Here is a 19992-nt window from a genome sequence, read left to right on the forward strand (position 1 = left end):
AATTGTCCATAGGTATGAATGTGAGTGTGAATGGTTGTTTGTCTATATGTGCCCTGCCATTGGCTGGCGACCAGTCCAGGGTGTACCCCGCCTGTCGCCCGAAGTCAGCTGGGATAGGCTCCAGCATGCCTCCGAGACCCTAATGAGGAGAAGCGGTATAGAAAATGGATGGATACAAATAATAGGCTTTTTCACAAATGAAATATATAAAGTATACCGTAACTTCTTAGCATATCTACATGTGTTGCTTTACAAAAATATCAAAGTGGACCTTGCATCCTTTCATTTTGCACTATGTGGCCCTCGCTGGAAAGAGTTTGGACAACCCTGCTCTCGGGTCTCAGATTCGTCTTTTGATGTCAAACCCAAATGGCTTCAGTCTACAGCAAAAATGAAGCAATTGACCTCACGGGCACCGTATGTCCTTCCTACATACTGTATCTAGCTGCTATGTTACTCTGCTACCAACTCGCATGGCTACTTACCTACCTACATACCTGCCCAGTTGCCAAACAGTCCAGCTAGCTACCCAGCTAGCTACCTACCTATTTAGGCACTTACCTGCCTACCTTGTTCCAACCTACCCCCTTAGCTAACCATCTACAGTACTTAACCTCCCCACCAACCTATGTACTTACTTACCTACCTACCCATTTCTCAACCTATTTTTCGACATAGTAGCTCCTTACAGCTTTGTACTTTCCAAATGACATACCTACAGTATCTTCGTCCTGACATACCTATTTAAAGGAAAACTGCACTTTTTAAAAAATTTCGCCACGAACATACGCGTCTTTCTCTTTTTTGGGGAAGGAACACTACACCTAGCGTTAACTTTTCCAAACTCAAAAACAAAAACACAGCAGCAGTGGCGGCAGCTCCAATATGTAGCGTTACCTTTCGGTAGTGGCCTGATGGGGGTTGACATGGTGCGAGCGAGTGTGTGGTGAGGCTAGTAGCTAGCCTGTGTGGTGCGGCGAGGTGTCACTACGCCAGTAATCTACTTCTTCGTAACAATGTTAATGACAATGTCGCTGTAGCTTGGTCATCTTATGTAAATGGAGCGTAGTTGGCGGTTTTTGGACGTTTTTTTCAGAAGGCTTTATAGGCAGACTTGGTGTTTCCCTTTACGTGCAATCGTAGCGGCGTCTTTTTTAGCTGTTTTTACATATGTTATTATATGTCTTTAGAACGCACTTAAAAGAGAAAGACGTGTGTTCATGTCTCACATAAGGATTGTGGATGATGGGCAAAATATTTTTAAAAAGTGCAGTTTTCCTTTAAGGACCTACCCATTTACCTAACTCTTTACATGTACCTATCTTACTTACCTATCTACCTACCTACTTAGGTACCAAACTATCTACTTACTTACCTAGCTACCACTTTTCCTATGTACCTACGTCCATACCTAGCAACTACTACCCAGCAATCTACTTACCTACTTAATTAGGAACCAATCTACCTAACTACCTACCTAGATAGCTTTCCACTTATTTTGGTACCTACGTACCTACAGTATTTCCCCATGTGCTTAGATTGTAACTACTGGCTACATAACTACATAGCTTCCTATTTTAGGCACTTACCTTCCTAGCAACGAGCTAGCTGCCAAATTACCTACCTTCTGAGCTATCTAGCTACCTAACTATTTAGGCCCCTACGTAGCTACAGTACCTATCTACCTACTTCCAAATATACAACTAATATATAGTACTTACGTACCTTTGGAACCTACCTACCTACCTAGATACATTCTCACCTATTGAGATGTACAACTACATACCTATTACCTATTTACTATTGTTTACTACTACCTATTTACCTATGTGCTTACCTATGTAGCACTAGCTACTTACTTACCTCATCTATTTACATACCTACCACTACACACTTAACTCAACCTACCTATGGAGTTACAGTACCTGCCAAAGTTAACTTATTACACTTGTAAGAGTTAAGAAAACGTACACACAGGAAATGAGTGCTATCCACCTGGTGTTCACCTGTGCTCCACCACAAAGCTCATGGTGGTCCCATCGAAAGAGGGCGGTGCAATAATCCTCGGCCCCTGCTGCGACGTGATGCTAATGAGCGGATGCTGCTGCGTTCTGTTGACGCCAACAAAATGGGGAGCCTCTGAAGGGGGTTGGGGTGCCTTTGCGGTGCTCATGTAGAAGGGGGTCTCCATGTACATGCCCTCGGATTGCTGGGGCTGGGGCACCACTTTCTCTGCCTCGGCCTGCACCAGCATCTGCGGCATCTGCACTAGCGTCCGGGTCGGAATCAAGGGGGGTGATGTCATGAAACCGGGGTAAATCATGTAGGTGGGCCCATACGCCGCCCCAGAGCCAATGGCCAAGGGGGAGATGGGCATAGGGGTCATTGGAGGTTGGGGTAAGGGTACATCCACGTATTGGCCTGTTTCGGGGTCTAAGAGACGCCTTGTTGGGGGTTGGATGGGGGTGTCAACTAGGTAGTAGCTCCCACTGGTAGGATCCAGGAGCATCTTCCTCTGGGTGGGTGGAAAAGGGTCTAGGGTGGGTGCTGGGGAGAAACAGTACACCTGATTTGCTAACATTGAGGGATAAACGGCCGCGGACGGGACATCAGGTGAGGGCGGCCTCATCGTCGGCATCCTCGAGGGCGGCTCTGGTCCGGTTGAGGCTTGTCGGGGCTTGAGTGGAATGGTTAGGTAGTTATCGGACGCGGCTAACTTGGGGGTGAAAAGTTTAGCAGTGGGGGCAACAGTAGCAGGCGCCGCCCTGAGGCTTGAAGAACTGCCCGCAGGAGTTGGCGACTTGGGTCGGGCATCAGAGTCCGAATCCCGTCTCGTTTCCTCCTCGTTAGCTAGCAACGAAAGAACATGGCTTTCCGTTAGCGGCTGTGGCAGGGAAGGTGGCTCGCCCTTGCGTTTCCACTCGTTATTGTCAAAAACGTAAAGCTGCTCCATAGTCTTCACCGCCGCTTGGAGCTTCTCCAGTGCCACCTGGTTGGACTTTTTCAATTCTGGCTTCTTCTTCTCTATTCGGAAAGTCATCTCCTCCTGGCCGTTGTTTACAGCCGGCTTTTTTGCGCCCCCCTCTGGGGAGGATTTGCTGTCATTTGTGTTGACCGACTGGCATTTGATCACCATTGGAGACACTGGAGACCCAGATACAGGGTTGGTTGTGGCTGAAGTGGATTTATCATCCACCGAGACGAAATGATAGGAGCTTTTAACCAACTTGCGTACATCCCGCACTTGGTGTATGGGCGTCTGTAGTTTCCCTTTGTTATCTCGGATGTCACGGACCATAAAATGCGGAACTTTATCCGAGGTGGACTCACCCTTGGACGTGAAAACAGGTCCCCGTCCCTGGAGGTTGATTTTAATTTCTGGAGATTTCTCTCTTGCCACACTTTGGATGTTTGGCACAAACAAATGGGACATTTTTATCATCTTGCTCTCCGAGTCCTGATCTGGAGCAGGAGCAGGAGGGGGTGGCGTGGGTGTCGTTGGCGCCCCCTCTGGGACTTTACGATTCTCTTGTAACTCAATCTCTTCATTCCTCCAGCATCGGAAGGCGCTATTTTGGCTGCGGAGCAAAGCTGCACCCTTCGATGCTTCCTCCGCAGCAGCAGCGGTGCCATCCAGCTTGGGGGCTCCCTGGCGTTTGGGCTCCCTCACCTCCCCCCTTTCCATCCGTCGTTCCCGCTCGAACTGTATCTTCTTGGAAAGCACGTTTTGAATCAAACTGGATGCAAAGACCGCTTTCTTGTGGGTTCCCTCCATGCTTTGGGATTTCACAGTGGCCCTCTGCCCCTCCTTGCCACTGCCGCCCTGCGAGCCAGTAACCTCATCTGCAGAAGATGATCCTGCCGCCTCTCCTCCTGGTGCAAAGTTAGACATCCCGGAGTTGACGTTGCAGCGGAAATTCAGAGTCTCCCTAAGCCGGATCACCCCGCCTTGACCCAAATTACCCATGATTTTCCGGTCCCCATCGGGCGGCTGGCTCACGATCCACCTGTTGGACTCCTCGCTTGAGGTGCTGAAGCTGATCGCTTCCAGGTATGGGTACGCCAGGCTCTTGAACGCTTTCGCCGTCAGGCTCCTTACCTCCTTATCGGCGTCGTCCAGCTCGCTAGAAGCGCAACTGGAATACTCTCCGCTTTCCTTCCCTGCCGGAATGATGCCCTTCACCCTATCACGCGCCCCCACCACCGGGGGATCTCCGGCGCCTTTGGCAGGGTGATTTTCTCGGTCATTTATAGCGCCTCTGGAAGTGCTTTTGATTGACAGGTGAACCTGGGCTGAGCCTTGAGGATCACTTTCACAGCTGCTGACCGCCTCCTTCCTCACAACGGCACCCTGGAAATGGACAAAAGAGAACACCTGGTGGGCGTCCTCGATGTCCGCGTCCAGCCAGGATGCCTCGGAAGCGCCGTCAGACGACTCGGAGAGCAGAATCTCATGCGTGGTGATGAAATGATCCTCATCCTCCTCATCATCCAGGTCAAACTCCATGTCAGGGAACCACATTTCCTTGCCCTCGATCTCCGAATCATCCAATCCATCTGATATTTGCAGGAGATTGGTCACCTCTCGCAGTGCGGGCACCTCCATCTTCATAATGGGTGTACGTATAGTACCTAAGTATACAACAGGGTGGTCTGCGGAGGAGTGAGACCCCCGCTGATGACATTTCATGGAAGGTCCACAGAAGAAGGATTAAAAAAAACATGATGGAAGGGGTCATGCGGGGTGGCAGAGAGATCATTATTATTATTAATAACTACAGTCTGTCTGTCTGCACATGATACTGAACATGTCCACCAATGAGAGCAAGCCTCTCTAGCTAGCTATGGTAAATCATTGTATTTTTTATTTAATTTTTTGGTTTTTTAATTTTGCTCTTTTGCTGTTTTTGAAGGTGTTAAATAATACAGGAATTGCTGATGTATGTTGTTTTTTTTTAATTATATTTTTGTTAAATCATGTTTTTTTTAATTAATTTCTTATATTTACAGAAGTGCTATCGACATATTGTTTGATGTTGTAAATAACGGAAACAACAATTTTTACTTTGTAAAACAATTTTTAAGTTAGAAAAAAAAGTTGAAAAAAAGTTCAGTAGAAAACATTTATTGTATTTTTACTTAATGTATTGTTGTTGTTGAAGGTGATAAATTAAATAATACTGATACTATTTGTTTTTAATCTAATTATTAGTTTAATTTGTTTGAATATTTTTGTTGTTGTTTTGAAATGTGTTTTCTTAAGTATTTATTGTATTTTTTTTGTTAGTGTTGTCATTGGAGGTACTAAATAAATGCTTTATGCTTTAATTAAACCTTATTTAAATAATGGTCGTATTTTGTATTTTTATTTAGTAGAATTATACTTTTTTTTCTAATTGTATTTAATAATTTGGAGAAGGAAGGGTCCTGAACTAACCCGCAGACCGTGGGGAGAGTTGAGACATCTGCAGTTTGTGGGCAACTTAATCCCCGCTAACACTCCCCACCCCCTCACAGCAGTGTAAAACACAGCAACATATATTTAGAACACTATTTTAAATGCACATTCACACTCACACACTTGAGTCAGCTCTTTTAAGTCATACGGTCCCTCCCAAAAGTGAGTACACGCCTCACATTTCTGCAAATAAGAAGCCGGGAAACCAGTCAGTATCTGGTGTGACTACCATTTGCCTCAAATACCGTATACGCCGATGCAGAGCATGCCGACATGCTCAATGGTGACATGTCCAGTGAGTATGTTGACCATGCATGCACTGGGATGTTTTCACCTTCCAGGAATTGTGTACAGATTAGTGAGGTTCATGACTGTTGACTGACTCCTTTGTTTTTTTTTATGTTAATACAGGTTGCTCATTAAGAAAATAAGAATAAGAGAAAAAATAATATAAGAGAATAAATAAGAGAATACAGTGGAGCCTTGGTTAGCGTCAATGATTCGTTGCAGAAGGTCTGACTCTAACCAAAACGGATGCGAACCAAATCAATATTTCCCATTAGAAATAATGTAAATCCAATTAATCCGTTCCAGAAAGTCCAAAATGTGAAGAGGAAACATGTTTTCTAGTTTTACAATTACTGTATAGTCTGACATTGAGAAAACAATTGGAAATGCATATAAATTAGGGATGTCCGATATTGGCTTTTTTGCCGATATTGTCCAATTTCCGTTATCAACCGATACCGATATGTTTTTTTTTTTTTTTTTTTTACCTTCGCCGCCATGAATGGCTGCCTTTCAAGGAGCTCTGTTTGTTCCACTATTATCATCTTTTAAGTAATGCAGTAAATTCTATCCTATGGACTTGTCCACGTCGAGACTTGTTTATTCAGGCACGTATTTATGTGCCACGAGAGCGAGGTCCCGCATCGGTGTGACTCCCTGTTTACTCATTGAGGAAAGAAGCTGTATAGAGGCAGCAGAGCCAGGACTAAGATGAAAGCCATGCGACTAGCAAGTCTTAAGTACCTTCTACTATCATGGGAAACGTGAATTCACTACCGAACAAGATGGCCGAGCTGGCTGACAAAGATTGTCAAGACCTTCAGGGAGTGCATCTTATTGTGTTATTGTGTGGGCATGTGAACATTAAATATCCATCTATACAGCATTTTTATTTCATTTTTTAAAATCGGTTTTCATTATAGGGAAAAAACCCGATACCGATATCTACCAATACTGCATTTTCAGGCCAATATCGGGCCGATATTATCGGACATGCCTAATATACTGTAAATACATATACTGTAAATCGGGGGTGAGCAAACTTTTTGACTCTCGGGCCACATCGGGTGAAAAAATTTGGCCATTCATATATGGTTGGTCATCAAAGAGAACAACATACTTGCTCACGGTGCAACGAAACAAAAACACAACACTTCCACAGCAAAGTTAACGCATCACATAAATCGAGTGATACTATTACGTAGGTGATAAACAACAGCTAAGCGGTAAAGGTAACACGCAACTGTTATTTACAAGTGCCGCAAGGCATGCTGGGTAGTCCAACGGCAACCACAGTATGAGCTATGAACAATAAAACATCGGCTATCAACAGTATGTTAACGTCCCTGCTTGTTTACTTCCCTGACGACCACCTCAACATATTTTGCAATCAAGCAAAAATGCGAAAAAAAAACACGGAAAAATGTTGTGTGGGAGAGTACCACTAGCTACCCAGCATGCCTTGTGGCAGGAGTATATGGGCGCAATTTTTGCATGGGTATTTTTGCAAAGATAGTTATTTACAGTATATGCACACATGATGCAGTAGGTAGGTTACGTTGTACGTCAACGTCTTATGTTGTTTAGATCACAAAAATGTTACAAAACCGTGCGACCGGACATCCGGTTTGACAAGCGAGAGCTGCATTGGTAGCAGCACTGGTAGCAGCCTCCTGGATCGACAACATAAATCGATCGATAACATACCATAATTCCTTAGATGAATGGATTGTTGCCGAGACATGCACCCAGTATCGCAAGACTAGCAACCGGTTGACAGTCCGTCTCTAAAACAACACTAGAGCCTGGACTGCCGCCGAAATGATTGTCGCGTGTGCTCCGTAGCTTAGCATAGACGACGGACGACGAGAATGGACGTAAATAGCAGTAGCAGCGCGCTAGCTCAGAAACTCACCCTTTCACACAGGACTGTTTCTAGCTTTGTAGGGGCTCCAAGCAAGATTACTTTTTTTTGTTAAGGTTAAAACTATTTTCTCTCAATATTTTCACTCTTTTCTTGGAAAAGTACTGCTGATTTTTTTTTCCATTTTTGCTGCTGTTTTTTGTTTTGTTTTCTTGTTAAATACAAGCGCGCCTCTGGGGAGGAAATGTCCCCCAGAACCAATCCAAATTGAGCGTAAGGCCATTAGGTCTACACACCAGAGACAGAGAGATTGCAAATACAAATAGAGTGGTATGAAAAAGCATTTGCACCTTTCCTGATTTATTTATTTTTTTGCATGTTTGTCAGACTTAAATGTTTCAAACAAATTTAAATATCAGTCAGTGATAACACAACTGAACACAAAATGCAGTTTTTAAATAAAACGTATTATTATTATTATTATTATTATTAAGGGAGAAAATAAATCCAAACCTACATGTCCCTGTATGAAAAAGTGATTGCCCCCTAAAGCTAATAACTGGTTGGGCCCCCCTTAGCAGCAACAACTGCAATCAAGCGTTTGTGATAACTTGCAATGAGTCTCTTACAGCGCTGGGGAGGAATTTTGTCCCACTCATCTTTGCAGAATTGTTGTCATTCAGCCACATTGGAGGCTTTTCCAGCATGAAGCGCCTTTTTAAGGTCATGCCACAGCATCTCAATAGGATTCAGATCAGGACTTTGACTAGGACACTCCAAAGTCTTCATTTTGTTTTTCTTCAGCCATTCAGAGGTGGACTTGCTGGTGTGTTTTGGATCATTGTCCTGCTGCAGAACCCAAGTTGGTTTCAGCTTGAGGTCACCAACAGATGGACGGACATTCTCCTTCAGGATGTTTTGCTAGACAGCAGAATTCATGGTTCCATTTATCACAGCAAGTTTTCCCGGTCCTGAAGCAGCAAAACAGCCCCAGACCATCACACTACCACCACCGTATTTTACTTTTGGTCTGATGTTCTTTTTCTGAAATGCAACCTTACTTTTACGCCAAATGTAATGGGACACACACCTTCCACAAAGTTCAACGTTTGTCCCGTCAGACCACAGAGTATTTTCCCAAAGTTCTTGGGGATCATCAAGATGTTTTCTGGAAAAATTGAGATGAGCCTTAATGTTCTTTTTGTTCAGCAGTGGTTTTGGTCTTGGAACTCTGTCATGCAGGCCATTTTTGCCCAGTGTCTTTCTTATGGTGGAGTCATGAACTCTGACCTTAACTGAGGCAAGCGAGGCCTGCAGTTCTTTGGATGTTGTTGTGGGGTCTTTTGTGACCTCTTGGATGAGTCATCGCTGCGCTCTTGGGGTCATTTGGTTGACCGGCCACTTCTGGGAAAGTTCATCACTGTTCCATGTTTTTGCCATTTGTGGATAATGGCTCACTCTGTGTTTCACTGGAGTCCCAAAGCTTTAGAAATGGCTTTAGAACCTTTTCCAGATCTCAACCTCAGTTTTTTTTTTTTGACAAGGGCCAATCACGTTTTCACACAGGGTAGGAACGGTCGGTTTGGATTTTTTTTAATAATAAAATGTTTCATTTAAAAACTGCATTTTGTGTTCAGTTGTGCTGTCATTGACTAATATTTACATCTGTTTGATGATATGAAACATTGAAGAGTGACAAACATGCAAAAAAATAAGAAATCCGGAAGCGGCCAAACACTTTTTCACACCAATGTATACTCAAAGAGCACACTAACAATGAGACGAGATTGTGCAATACTTGAGAGGTAGGCCTTTTGTGTACATAAAAATGTTTTAGATCGCAGTGTTCAGCTCTTGAAGATTTGGAGCAAAAATAAGTGTTGGATTTATTTTTTTCTTTGAGTGCATAGTATATTTGCAGATGTGAGGGGTGGACTCACTCGTGGTCTGCATTTTAGGCCACATAAATGATGAAAAAGTACATGCATTTAAACATATCGTTACCAGTTACTTTTTATAAGCTTTACAAGGCCACAGGCAGACGTGTGTTGTAATGTTAGAAGCTTTAATAACAACCGTCTTAATGAGTTTTACACGTGTCTCTTCACCTCCCAATGGCATTCAAGAAAATAAACAGTATAATAACAAAAGACCATTTTTTATTGTGTAGATGTCACGTCCTTATACAAAATCATGAAAAGCTGTTAAAAAGCCGAGTGCACGTAGTACATCAATATTTCACTGTGTTAATGGGAAACTATACTAAACTAAACTATACTAAAAAAAATCCACTCATGCAGTTAAAAAAGGAATGTACATTTGATTTAACACATGATTTGGTCGACGAAAAACAAAAATATCAAAAATAACAGTTATAATTTTTTTTTAGCTTTTTTTGAGTGATGAATTTAGCCCATCGGTTATTTTGTTACTCTGTGTCACTACGTGGTTCTTTCAGCAAGAGGCGTTTCCCGGTGGAAGGCAGTGGGACTTCAGTTTTCACCGCCACAGGTGACTTGGATTTGCTGCAGGTGTGAAAGAAACATTTAAAAAATGTATGGAAATACATAAAACAGCTAAACAAATTAATAGACAAATTCTCTCATTTCTTCTTTCTGCATTTAGAACCTCCTGAAGATCCAACAGTGCAAAATGTAAGTTCTTGCAAATTAGTTTTCTTGAAAAAGAAATGAGACAAAAAAAAAAAGTAAGCAATTTATTGCAAACAAGCATTTAAGTGAAATAGGTTGCTCATCAAAAGTTTAAGACCACAGCCTTTAAAAGCCAAAATCTTGGCAAAAATGTGAATTGAATGTCATTTTCTGTCAGGTATTCACACTGTCATGATGTCTTGATGGCAAAGGCAAAACAGCTTTCTCTCTTTGACCGTGGTGGGAGTGTTGAGCTGCATAAGAAGGGCCTCTCGCGGTGCGCCACTGCTGCTCAGGTTGGACGCAGTAAGACAGTCATTGAAACTTCGGTCATGGAACAAAAAAAGTCAAGCGGTGGACCCCAAAAAAATGTCACTGGCCTTGAGCCGGAGGATCCCATTGGCTGTTGTCAAGACACAGGACCATCCTCGGCCCAAATGAAGGTTGTTACTGGTGGCGTCTCCGACACCACAAAAATGCCGTTTGGAATTTGCACAAGAGCACCAAACAAGTTTTATTCTCTGATGAGAAAAAATGTAACCTTGATGGTCCTGATGGCTTCCAACGTTACTGGCATGACAAGGAGATCCCACCTGAGATGTTTTCCACACGGCACAGTGGAGGGGGCGCCATCATGATCCTTCAATGGAACAATGGAGCTTCAGGTTGTGCAGGGGCGTCAAACGGCAACTGGCTATGTGGAGATGTAGCAGGGGGCATCCCTCATGACTGAAGGCCCTCGTCTGTGTGGTGATGACTGGCTTTTTCAACAGGACAACACTGCACTTCACAATGCTCGCCTGACAAAGGACTTCTTCCAGGGAAATACGCTCACTCTTTTGGACCATCCTGCGTGTTCCCCTGATCTAAATCCGACTGAGAACATTTGGGGATGGATGGCAAGAGAAGTTTACAAAAATGGACATCAGTTCCAGACAGTGGATGCCCTCCATGAAGCCACTTGAATGCTTGTTTGCAATTGTTTTTTGTCTCACTCCCATTTCTTCTTATTGCATTTTGAAGCTCTACGCAGAACCTACTTATATCCAACCGTGCAAAATGTAAATTCCTCCAATTTTTCAACTGGTCTTAAAATTTTGGAGTGTACATTATATACTGCTCAAAAAAATTAGAGGAACACTTGGAAAACACATCAGATGATGTTGAATATCTTTCCTGATAATAAGTGGGTGATGTATTAGTAACAAAATGATGCCACATCATTTGATAGAAATAAAAATGATCACCCAATAGAGGGGGGAAATCAAAGACACCCCAAAAATGAAAGTAAAAAATGATGCAGCACACTGGTCCATTTGGCTAAAATGTCATTGTAGCAACTCATAATGATTCTCAGTAGTTTGTGTGGCCCCCACGTGCTTATACGGGGCATGCTCCTAATGAGACTACGGATTATCAGGAAAGATATTCAAGATCATTTTTCCCCCAGTTTAGATCTGATGTGTTTTCCAAGTGTTCCTTTAATTTTTTTGAGCAGTGTATATACACACACATTTGTGGATCTTACCCTTGCTTGTCCAACAGCTCCAGGCCATCGTTGACTTTCTTCAAAAATTCGTAACGCTCGCGTCCACGAATCTGTGTGACAAATGCGACATTAATGACAACAGTGACATTCCGCTAAAGTCCCTCTGCTTGTGTTGACTTACTTCAAGGTGATATATTTCTTTGTCCTCCTCGTCGGCACTGGAGGCAGCCCTGGGCTTCTTCAGGGGGGCGACAGTGGTGGCGGGGGCAGCGGGGCCTGAGGCACTCTCTGTGGACATGAAAAGGGAGGGACAAGCGTGGGCAACCTGTGGATCGGCATTCTAACGTCAATCGCTCCCCGCGCGAGACCCCCTTTCGGCAGCAGGCCCACCCACTGCACCCTACTCACACACAAACAACCCCATATTGCTTATTGCCACCGCACTGTTCGTTTTATTAGAAATTTCCCCATCATTCAATTCTCCCAACTTCCCCGGAAATTTTGGCCAATCAGTCAATTTTCACCAATCGTAGCGTAACTTACGCTAGCTCAGTTCAGCAATCATCCAACTAAGCACATATTGATTTTTATTCATGTATGACATCCCGAGGCTCCATGGGTGCCAACGCAGTTTCGACACCTACTTCGTTTTTTGGTTTCTTTGGTCCCGTTCTCCATCTTGGCGGCATTCTCCTCTTCAGTTTTGCGGTCCCGGCCAGGACACGCACAAACACGCACCTCAAAGCACCTCCGGCCCAAAACAAACCCACTGGGGACAAAACAGAAGCTGGTTAGTTGGACGCCCGCGAAAGGGCAATGAAATAGAAAAGGTGACAAATAGGGGACCCACTCAGGGGTCTCCAGGGTCAGGATGGTAAGGATGGGTCTACGGTTCATGCCCCCCATGCAGGAGCTGTTGCACATGAAGCTCAGCAGGATAGTGGTCATCTCGGACCCCAGCTAAAAAAAGGGGAAAAAAATAAATAAAATAACATGACAACAATAATAATAAAAAAGCAAAATCCAAAACATGCCAGGTTAATCTATTGAGGCTCATTGAACTGTGCTAGCGCAAGGTATGCGCAGGGGTGTTCTTTTCCCAGTGAGGGCCACATGCAGTAAAACCAAAGGATACCTGGGACACTTTACTATTTTTGTTCAGGTGTGCCTAAAAAGGCAAGCATCAGGCAAAAGTGGTTGGAGTTGCTGATTCTGGCCAGCAAGAGAAAAATATGCTCATCTGTCAACGGGACTTCACACGGGACTGTGTTGTGAACATGGGCCAATACAAAGCTGGAATATCCACCAAACTGTTGCTGAAGTCCGACGCCTTTCCAACGTTACTTGGTCGTGTTGAAGAGTCAGAAGAGCAAGCTGTAAGTAACAATTTAACAGTGTCCTAACTGTGTTTAATTTGTGTAAGTCAACGGACAAAACGGGTTCGGCAGCTGTCCGGACGTCCTCGGGAGTGCTTGGGAATGTGACCAATCACAGCGGAGTGGGCTCGGCAGGAGGTGGGCCGGGGGTGGAGTAAATTACACAGACAGGCAGGTAACACTGCAGGAAGAGGTGCTGAGTGCAGGGCTATGGTGTGTAGCTGCTCTATAAGAGTCCAGAAATCCTTAATACAAAGGCCCCAAAATTAGTATAATACTGTAGGTCCCCTTTAAAAAGACAGTTCATGCTGGAAAACCCTCCAATGTGGCTGAATTACAACAATTCTGCAAAGATGAGTGGGCCAAAATTCCTCAACAGCGCTGTAAGAGACTCATTGCAAGTTATCACAAACGCTTGATTGCAGTTGTTGCTGCTAAGGGTGGACCAACCAGTTATTAGGTTTAGGGGACAATCACTTTTTCACACAGGGCCATGTAGATTTGGATAGTTTTTCTCCCTTAATAATAAAAGGTTTCATTTAAAAACTGCATTTTGTGTTGTCATTGACTAATATTTAAATTTGTTTGATGATCTGAAACATTTTAGTGTGGCAAACATGCAAAAGATGAGGAATCAGGAAGGGGGCAAGCACTTTTTCACACCACTGTGTATAGTACTTAGACTTTGTGTTACTGGTGACAAAGTGTATTATGGCTTTTTCTCCACTGCTTGTTTTTGCATTTCTGCTGTTGCCGCTTTTCAATTTTACAAATATTTCAACTGTCTTCTTGTCATATGATTTGATAACGCTGTGACTTTCTTCTCAAAATGTCACATCTTCTTCCCCAAACCTAATTTTCCAAAAACGGCAACTTTCTTTGTTTTGTTACTAATATTGCAAAATTAGTGAAAATCATATTTTCTTCCCGTCATAGTATTATTATGTCATGCTTGTAAATTTTTTTTGTTGTAATGTTACAATTTTTCATATCAATATTATTGTAAGCCAGGGTACGCCCATGGTTAGCATATTCCATAACAGTAGGAAATCTGTACATGTTTAAGATGACATAAAATGCAGAATAAAAAAAACAAACTAAAATCTTCCTTTACATGTAGGGTGTTCTGTTGCAAAGTGATTGGAAAGTAACAGGTGACATTGGGAACTCGCAAAAAGAAGAAGAAGAAGAAGAAGAAAAAAAAAAGACATTCTTTGATAATATACTGTTTCGTTTCGGCGAATCAGAGCGCTGTATATTGCCAAGCCAGTAGCCAATCAGAAAGCATTTTCTGGAAGTACCCGGATGTGCCGGCAAATTTGGCGATCTTCAACATTACAGTATCTCTCCAGTGCGAGCCAGATGGACGACGGGTTTGATTCTGCTCTCTCAACCTGACATTAGACGGCACATTTGGATAGAAATCCTGAAACCTTGCCTGTTTGGAGAAGTTTGAGAAGGAAACGTTTTGAACACTGGAGTTTTTTCTCCTTTTCCTTTGATTCCTTTGATGTCTACCAACTGACGAGCAGTGAAACGACGACAAAGACGTGAGTTCCAATCTATTTATCCTTGAGTTACGGCACTGCTTAAGGGGGTATTCTGCAAAGCGAGTTCAGTGGCTTCGCGAGCTGTGTTGAGTGGAAAGCCGGACTCACGTGTTCAGCGAAGGAAGCGCTCTGTTAAAGCAGCTGTATCGCCAAGGTAACTTAGGCTAAGCTCATAGCCTGGTTGGCACCAGGTTATGTCCAGACTTTCATCTTAAAATCAGCTATGAAAGTGCTACAGTTTCACTGTTTAACTAATTTGATGCACTTTGCACACCCCTGGTCTAGCGTCTGTCTTTTGCACACAGCGTCCCGAAAAAAATCCAAATACGCCAAAGCTAGTCCTTTGATGCTTGCTGAACTGAGCTGGCACAAGCTCCGCCAAGGATATGCTGGGTCAAGCTGAGCAAGCTATGCTAATGTCTATCACGTGTGACGGCAGCCCGTCTTGTGGACTAACTATACAAGATATACGTGTTTTTAATTTATTACAAAAAAAAAGAATAACAGAAAGAAGTGAAGGGGAAATGTCTTACCTGGGGTTGTTCATAGGGGACGGTTACGCTGTGTCTCTTGGTGTGGGCGTCCTCAAAATACAGAGCCCTCTGGCTGCCTTCCACTCGAATCAAATGGCTGCTATGCTCTGTTGCTAAATCAACAACAATCTTTATTTTTATATTTCTGTATTTATTATGCAAGCATTTGTGGGGTTTTAGTTGTACTTCTTAACTCATAGTGGTGTTTACCATCCTGGTTCTGGTGGTGGGGACATCTGCGGACCACGTCGGCCACATGCTCCGTCTTCTTGTAGACGGCCGTAGCCCTGAGGATGGCCCCCGCTGGAGGCTCCTTGGTTACCAGCACCTCCACGGGGGTGGTCTTGGCCAGCTGGCAGTACAGCTTGTTCAGCATCTCGGAAAACTGCACAGCAACAGACGAATTTAATAATTAAACACCAAAAAAACGCCTTGAATTGATTTTTAATTACATTCCCCAACTTTTTGCAACGTTATGTTTAGTTTTAACACTTAGGGGGCTGTGGGAACATGTCCCATCATGTTAACACGTCAGGCAGAAGGTGGAGGGACGTCAGCAGAAAGTGGCCAATCAGTGTGCGCTGAAGGGTGAGTCATTGCACACCATTGGCTATCAGTTAGGCTCTCTCTCCCTCTCTGAGGCAAAAAAGAATGAATGAGATTCTACAAGCACGCCGCAAGCTAAGACACAAAGTAAGAGGACATATATGAACCAGGTAAGACATTCACATTTTTCGTGTGTTTTAAAAAGGGATTGTCTAAGGTTTTGAATGTTGATGTTCAAAAGTAACAACAAACTAGAAAGCCAAGCATAGATTACTTCCTGAAGTGGGACCAGTTGTCGGGGTGCCTTCTGTTTCAAGCGCGCGGCGAAGCTGTTTAGTGTAACGCTGCATCTCATTCGTGTTTCAAAATGTAACACTTAAAAATATGTTAGAATACTTTAACAAAATGTTATATAATAAATAATATTTCTTAACTCCTGTTTTTGACAGCAGAGAGAAATTCTCCGATAATTTAATTTTAATCGGTTTTTAATACTTTAAAATAATATTTTAAATACACAGAAGATACAACCAGTATTTTTAATATAGGTTGCTTTAGTTCATTTATTCTTCCATCCCCATATTTTTAAATGTACATTGTAATAATGGTAAATATATTTCTTAGACACGAACATTTATAAAATTATCAATTTTACACAAAAAACACATTCATAGATTTTATAATAAAATATTTTAATGGAGTCGTCCCTCGCTATATTACAATTTGAACAATAGCGTTTTTTCCAAAATTTATAAATGACCTGTTTCATGGTTGACTATGGACTATTAGTAAAAAAATAAATTTGATATACAGGTTATATGTAGTATTGTGGTCACTAGACATCAGTAATGTTACACTGATGAGACGTGACATTAGATTACGTCACACTGCATGTCGTCAGCCATGGCATGTCAGACATAAGACTGAAACAAAAAGTTCTCCTCCCATTCCGTGTGGAAGTGGTATGTTTTTGGCTTCTTTCTTTGTCCTTCTTCCCCACTCCGTTTGCAACACTTTTAAGTTTACCATACATAAACTGGAGGCTAACTAGTTGGCTCGTTAGCATGCCATGTTTAACGCAGCAGCAGTCTCTTGTGTCCCTGCAGTTGCACAATGTGGTGTAAACAAAGACTCAAAAAACTTGCAGTCCTACCTACCTCGGTGTTCCCCCCATCGGAGTCAAACAGCTGCCTGTGTGTTAATGTCCATGCAGAAGCTGTAGTAATTCCACATCTGATCAAATTTACTTAAGATTTGTCAGATTACAACACAATGGCTGCATAGGACTTCGATAAACAGTAATAGTAGCGACTGTTTCGGAAATGCAAGACTTCCTGCTTCTCCGCTCTAAGCATCATGGGAACTGCAGTTGTGTTAGCATAAACATAAAACTAATCTACTGCAATCTTTTTAGCATCTCTTTACAGAACATGTCAGCATAAAGGATTAGTAGTAGCAGCAGCAACAACTGCCATCATTATTTTAACTGTTATAATTTTTGTTTCAATTTATGGGAAAAAGGCATCATGCTGAGGTCACGCATGCAAAGGTATCAAACATTTCAAACCATACCTGCATTGTTTTGTGACTCAGTGAAATCATGATTAACATTTTTGGGTTGTGTTTAGGATGTTAGGCAACAGTTTGAACCTGGAACAGACCATTTTAATCTCCATCCTATGTTATGGTGGGGAACTTTTTTTTTTTTAATAAAAAGATCAAATAAACAAATTTGAAATACAATATATCTAAAAATAAAATACAATTTAAAAAATTAGCTTTTTTGTTAAAAATTTTTTAACAAAATAAACAGTAATTTCAGTTTTACTCTAGAATTTCAGATTTCTACAATATTGAAAAATTAGTGACTGGGGGGGAAAAAACTTGCAACCATACGCTGTAGAAAAATATCAAAAAAAGATAAAAACAAATATACAAATTTTAAAATGTATTTAAGAAAAATTTACAAAAATACAAAATTTCTAATATAAAAAAACCTACTGTGGAAGTGACCGACTTGGCAGTGCCCGACTTCTGGAAACGAAGCTGGAAGCCGTAATCTCCGGGACAGTCGGTGGTGACCGGGACGGTGGGGCCGGTGGAGGGTGCCGCTGCCGGCGGCACCACCATCTCAGGGACCACATCGAAGAGGTTTTCATCAAAATTGTCAGTGAGGGCTCCGTCATCGAGAAGCTGCGTTAACTGGATGTCCGGTTCAGTCTTCCACGTGAAGGCAGAGGGGTTGTCCTCAGTGGGAATGCTGGAAATGGACGGCGTTTCCCTGGGGAGATAATAAACAAATAATGCATCACGTTCTGTTGCTCCTCACATTTAAATCCGTATTTAAAGTGTGACTTACACACTCTCCCACAACTGCTGGAAGGATTTCTGGCTCATCTGGAACGTCGGGCTCAGAGACAGAGGCAAAGATGATTCCTCCATCTTGATGAGAATGAAGGAGGAGGAATACTAAAAAAAAAAGATGTGAGAAAAAAACAGGAAGTGAGGGCTAATACAAAAAAGGACGCAAAAATAAAGATAAAACAAGATATAAAACAGAAGAAAAGTATTCTTTAAATATAACAGCTAAATCAAAATAGTTTATAAAGTAGCGTAAAATAGCCGATATTTAAATATACAGGTAAAAATAAATGTCAAGCAGGATAAATAAAAATTACAGTCAAACTTAACTAGCATTACTTGGAAAAAAAGTTACAATAATTTATTGTAAAAGTCGATTAAAACAAGTCCACAAAATGACATGGTCAAAATAAATCGTGGCATTTAGAGCAAGTAATGTTTACTGCCGCTGTTGTGCCGAGTTTTGATGACTCCAACATGTATGTAATTCACACGATGTGCTTCAAAGACACCCACCTCTCACGTGGTTGGCATCATTTCATCTAAAAATGTCCCAAACAAGAAAAGGGGGTGCGTGCAATTTTCGGCAGAGCGGATTTTGGACCTGTCGAGATTTGCATGCACCCTCGATTTCTTGTTTGGGACATTTTTAGATGAAATGATGCCAACCACGCCAACCATTTTTGACCTTTTTGGACCGATTTGCAGATCCTTGGTCAAAGATGACTCCTACATGTGTGTAATTCACATGATGTCCTTCAAAGTCCCCCACCTCCCCACGCATCGGAAATACAAGCTTGGGCCTACAAACTAGGCAAACGTTTTGTAAACGTTAAGTATTTGTAAACCACGGCTACAACCAAGACGACTAACTAAACCTGTTCACGTGTTAAGTTGAGTTGAATTAAGTAGTTGTTGCTACGATAAACTACAAAAAAACGCTGAACTGGCTAGCATTAGCATAACTAGCACAACTATCATTCAAGCGGATTTCGCATAGGCGAGAAACGTCATTCTTGCAAATTCGATTGCAGTAATTCGGCCGTGCTTTACCTGCTATTCCCCTCAGAGTGCTGACGTGATGTGAATATTTTACTTTTAGTCGATGGAAATGGTGAAAACCCGCCAAAATATTTGGAGAGAAAAAGTTGCACGCGTTGTTGTTTTTGGGGGAATCCCACAATAGTCAAAACATGGAGGAAAGGCAATCGCCTCCTGTTTATCCAATCACAGGCGAGAACTGACACGCTGCTGCAGGGTGTGAACCATTGTGATGCATTCACTGAACATGGGGATTTTTGCCACTTCCCGCTAAAAACTTGGTGATAAAAGGCTAATAAATCACTTCTAATGATAACGAATTACTGCATTCTGTCTTCTTTTGGATGAAATTAGAACTAAAAAGGCTAGTCAACGATCCACTAAGTAACAGGAGCATGTGGCTGTTTCGGGAGCAATAACAAACACACGTCAAAGATCGTTCATAAGTGCTGTCCTTTTTTTCCTCAGCAAAGTAACTTCCAACGACATCAAATTAAAAGCACATAGTGAATAGAGACTCTCAATTGGTACGAGCCTGGTGTTTGTTTTCCATGGAGAAGAGTGAATACGATCACGTCGTTGTTTGATGTGTGAGTGACAGGCAGTGTGTGTGCAACTATTAACGCGACAATGCATAAAATACGAACACTTGAACTCAACACAGACTTAACAATGTCATCAAGCCTCATAATAATGCATTCACACACAGCATCAACATTAGGGACCAATGATGGACGGGAAAACTAAATATTTGGAAGGCTACTGCCAGAAATTCTGACCCCCATTAAAACAACACGTTTCACCCCTTACCTCTTACCTATTTTTGAGGCCACTT

At 42.4% G+C, this 19992-nt stretch overlaps 2 protein-coding genes across 2 annotated transcripts; both read right to left on the minus strand.

Moving 5' to 3' along the window:
* Nucleotides 1–2001: 2001 nt before the first annotated feature.
* Nucleotides 2002–4612, minus strand: LOC129195022 (uncharacterized protein C4orf54-like). Its single transcript, XM_054800714.1, has one exon. The coding sequence runs from the start codon at nucleotides 4610–4612 to the stop codon at nucleotides 2003–2005; it is 2610 nt and encodes an 869-aa protein (XP_054656689.1). The 3' UTR covers nucleotide 2002.
* Nucleotides 4613–9686: 5074 nt separating this feature from the next.
* On the minus strand, nucleotides 9687–19332 carry tp53 (tumor protein p53). The gene is made up of 10 exons (XM_054753472.1): nucleotides 19170–19332; nucleotides 18115–18224; nucleotides 17757–18036; nucleotides 15420–15594; nucleotides 15210–15322; nucleotides 12601–12710; nucleotides 12395–12519; nucleotides 11932–12038; nucleotides 11790–11860; nucleotides 9687–10135 (listed from the first exon to the last, which is right to left on the minus strand). Exons 2-10 carry the CDS (start codon nucleotides 18195–18197, stop codon nucleotides 10039–10041), a joined length of 1161 nt encoding a protein of 386 aa, XP_054609447.1. The 5' UTR covers nucleotides 18198–18224; nucleotides 19170–19332; the 3' UTR covers nucleotides 9687–10038.
* Between the last annotated feature and the right edge of the window lie 660 nt (nucleotides 19333–19992).

The sequence above is a fragment of the Dunckerocampus dactyliophorus genome, chromosome 15 (genome assembly GCF_027744805.1).
Source record: "Dunckerocampus dactyliophorus isolate RoL2022-P2 chromosome 15, RoL_Ddac_1.1, whole genome shotgun sequence".
NCBI lineage: Eukaryota > Metazoa > Chordata > Actinopteri > Syngnathiformes > Syngnathidae > Dunckerocampus > Dunckerocampus dactyliophorus.

Coding starts and splice junctions, on each gene's coding strand:
- LOC129195022 (XM_054800714.1), bottom strand. CDS start 4,612: ATGAAGATGGAGGTGCCCGCACTGCGAGAGGTGACCAATCTCCTGCAA.
- tp53 (XM_054753472.1), bottom strand. CDS start 18,197: ATGGAGGAATCATCTTTGCCTCTGTCTCTGAGCCCGACGTTCCAGATG. Junction 15,595..17,756: donor CCAAGTCGGTCACTTCCACA/GTAGGTTTTTTT, acceptor GTTGCTGTGCAG/TTTTCCGAGATGCTGAACAA. Junction 12,039..12,394: donor CAAAGAAACCAAAAAACGAA/GTAGGTGTCGAA, acceptor TCATGTCCACAG/AGAGTGCCTCAGGCCCCGCT.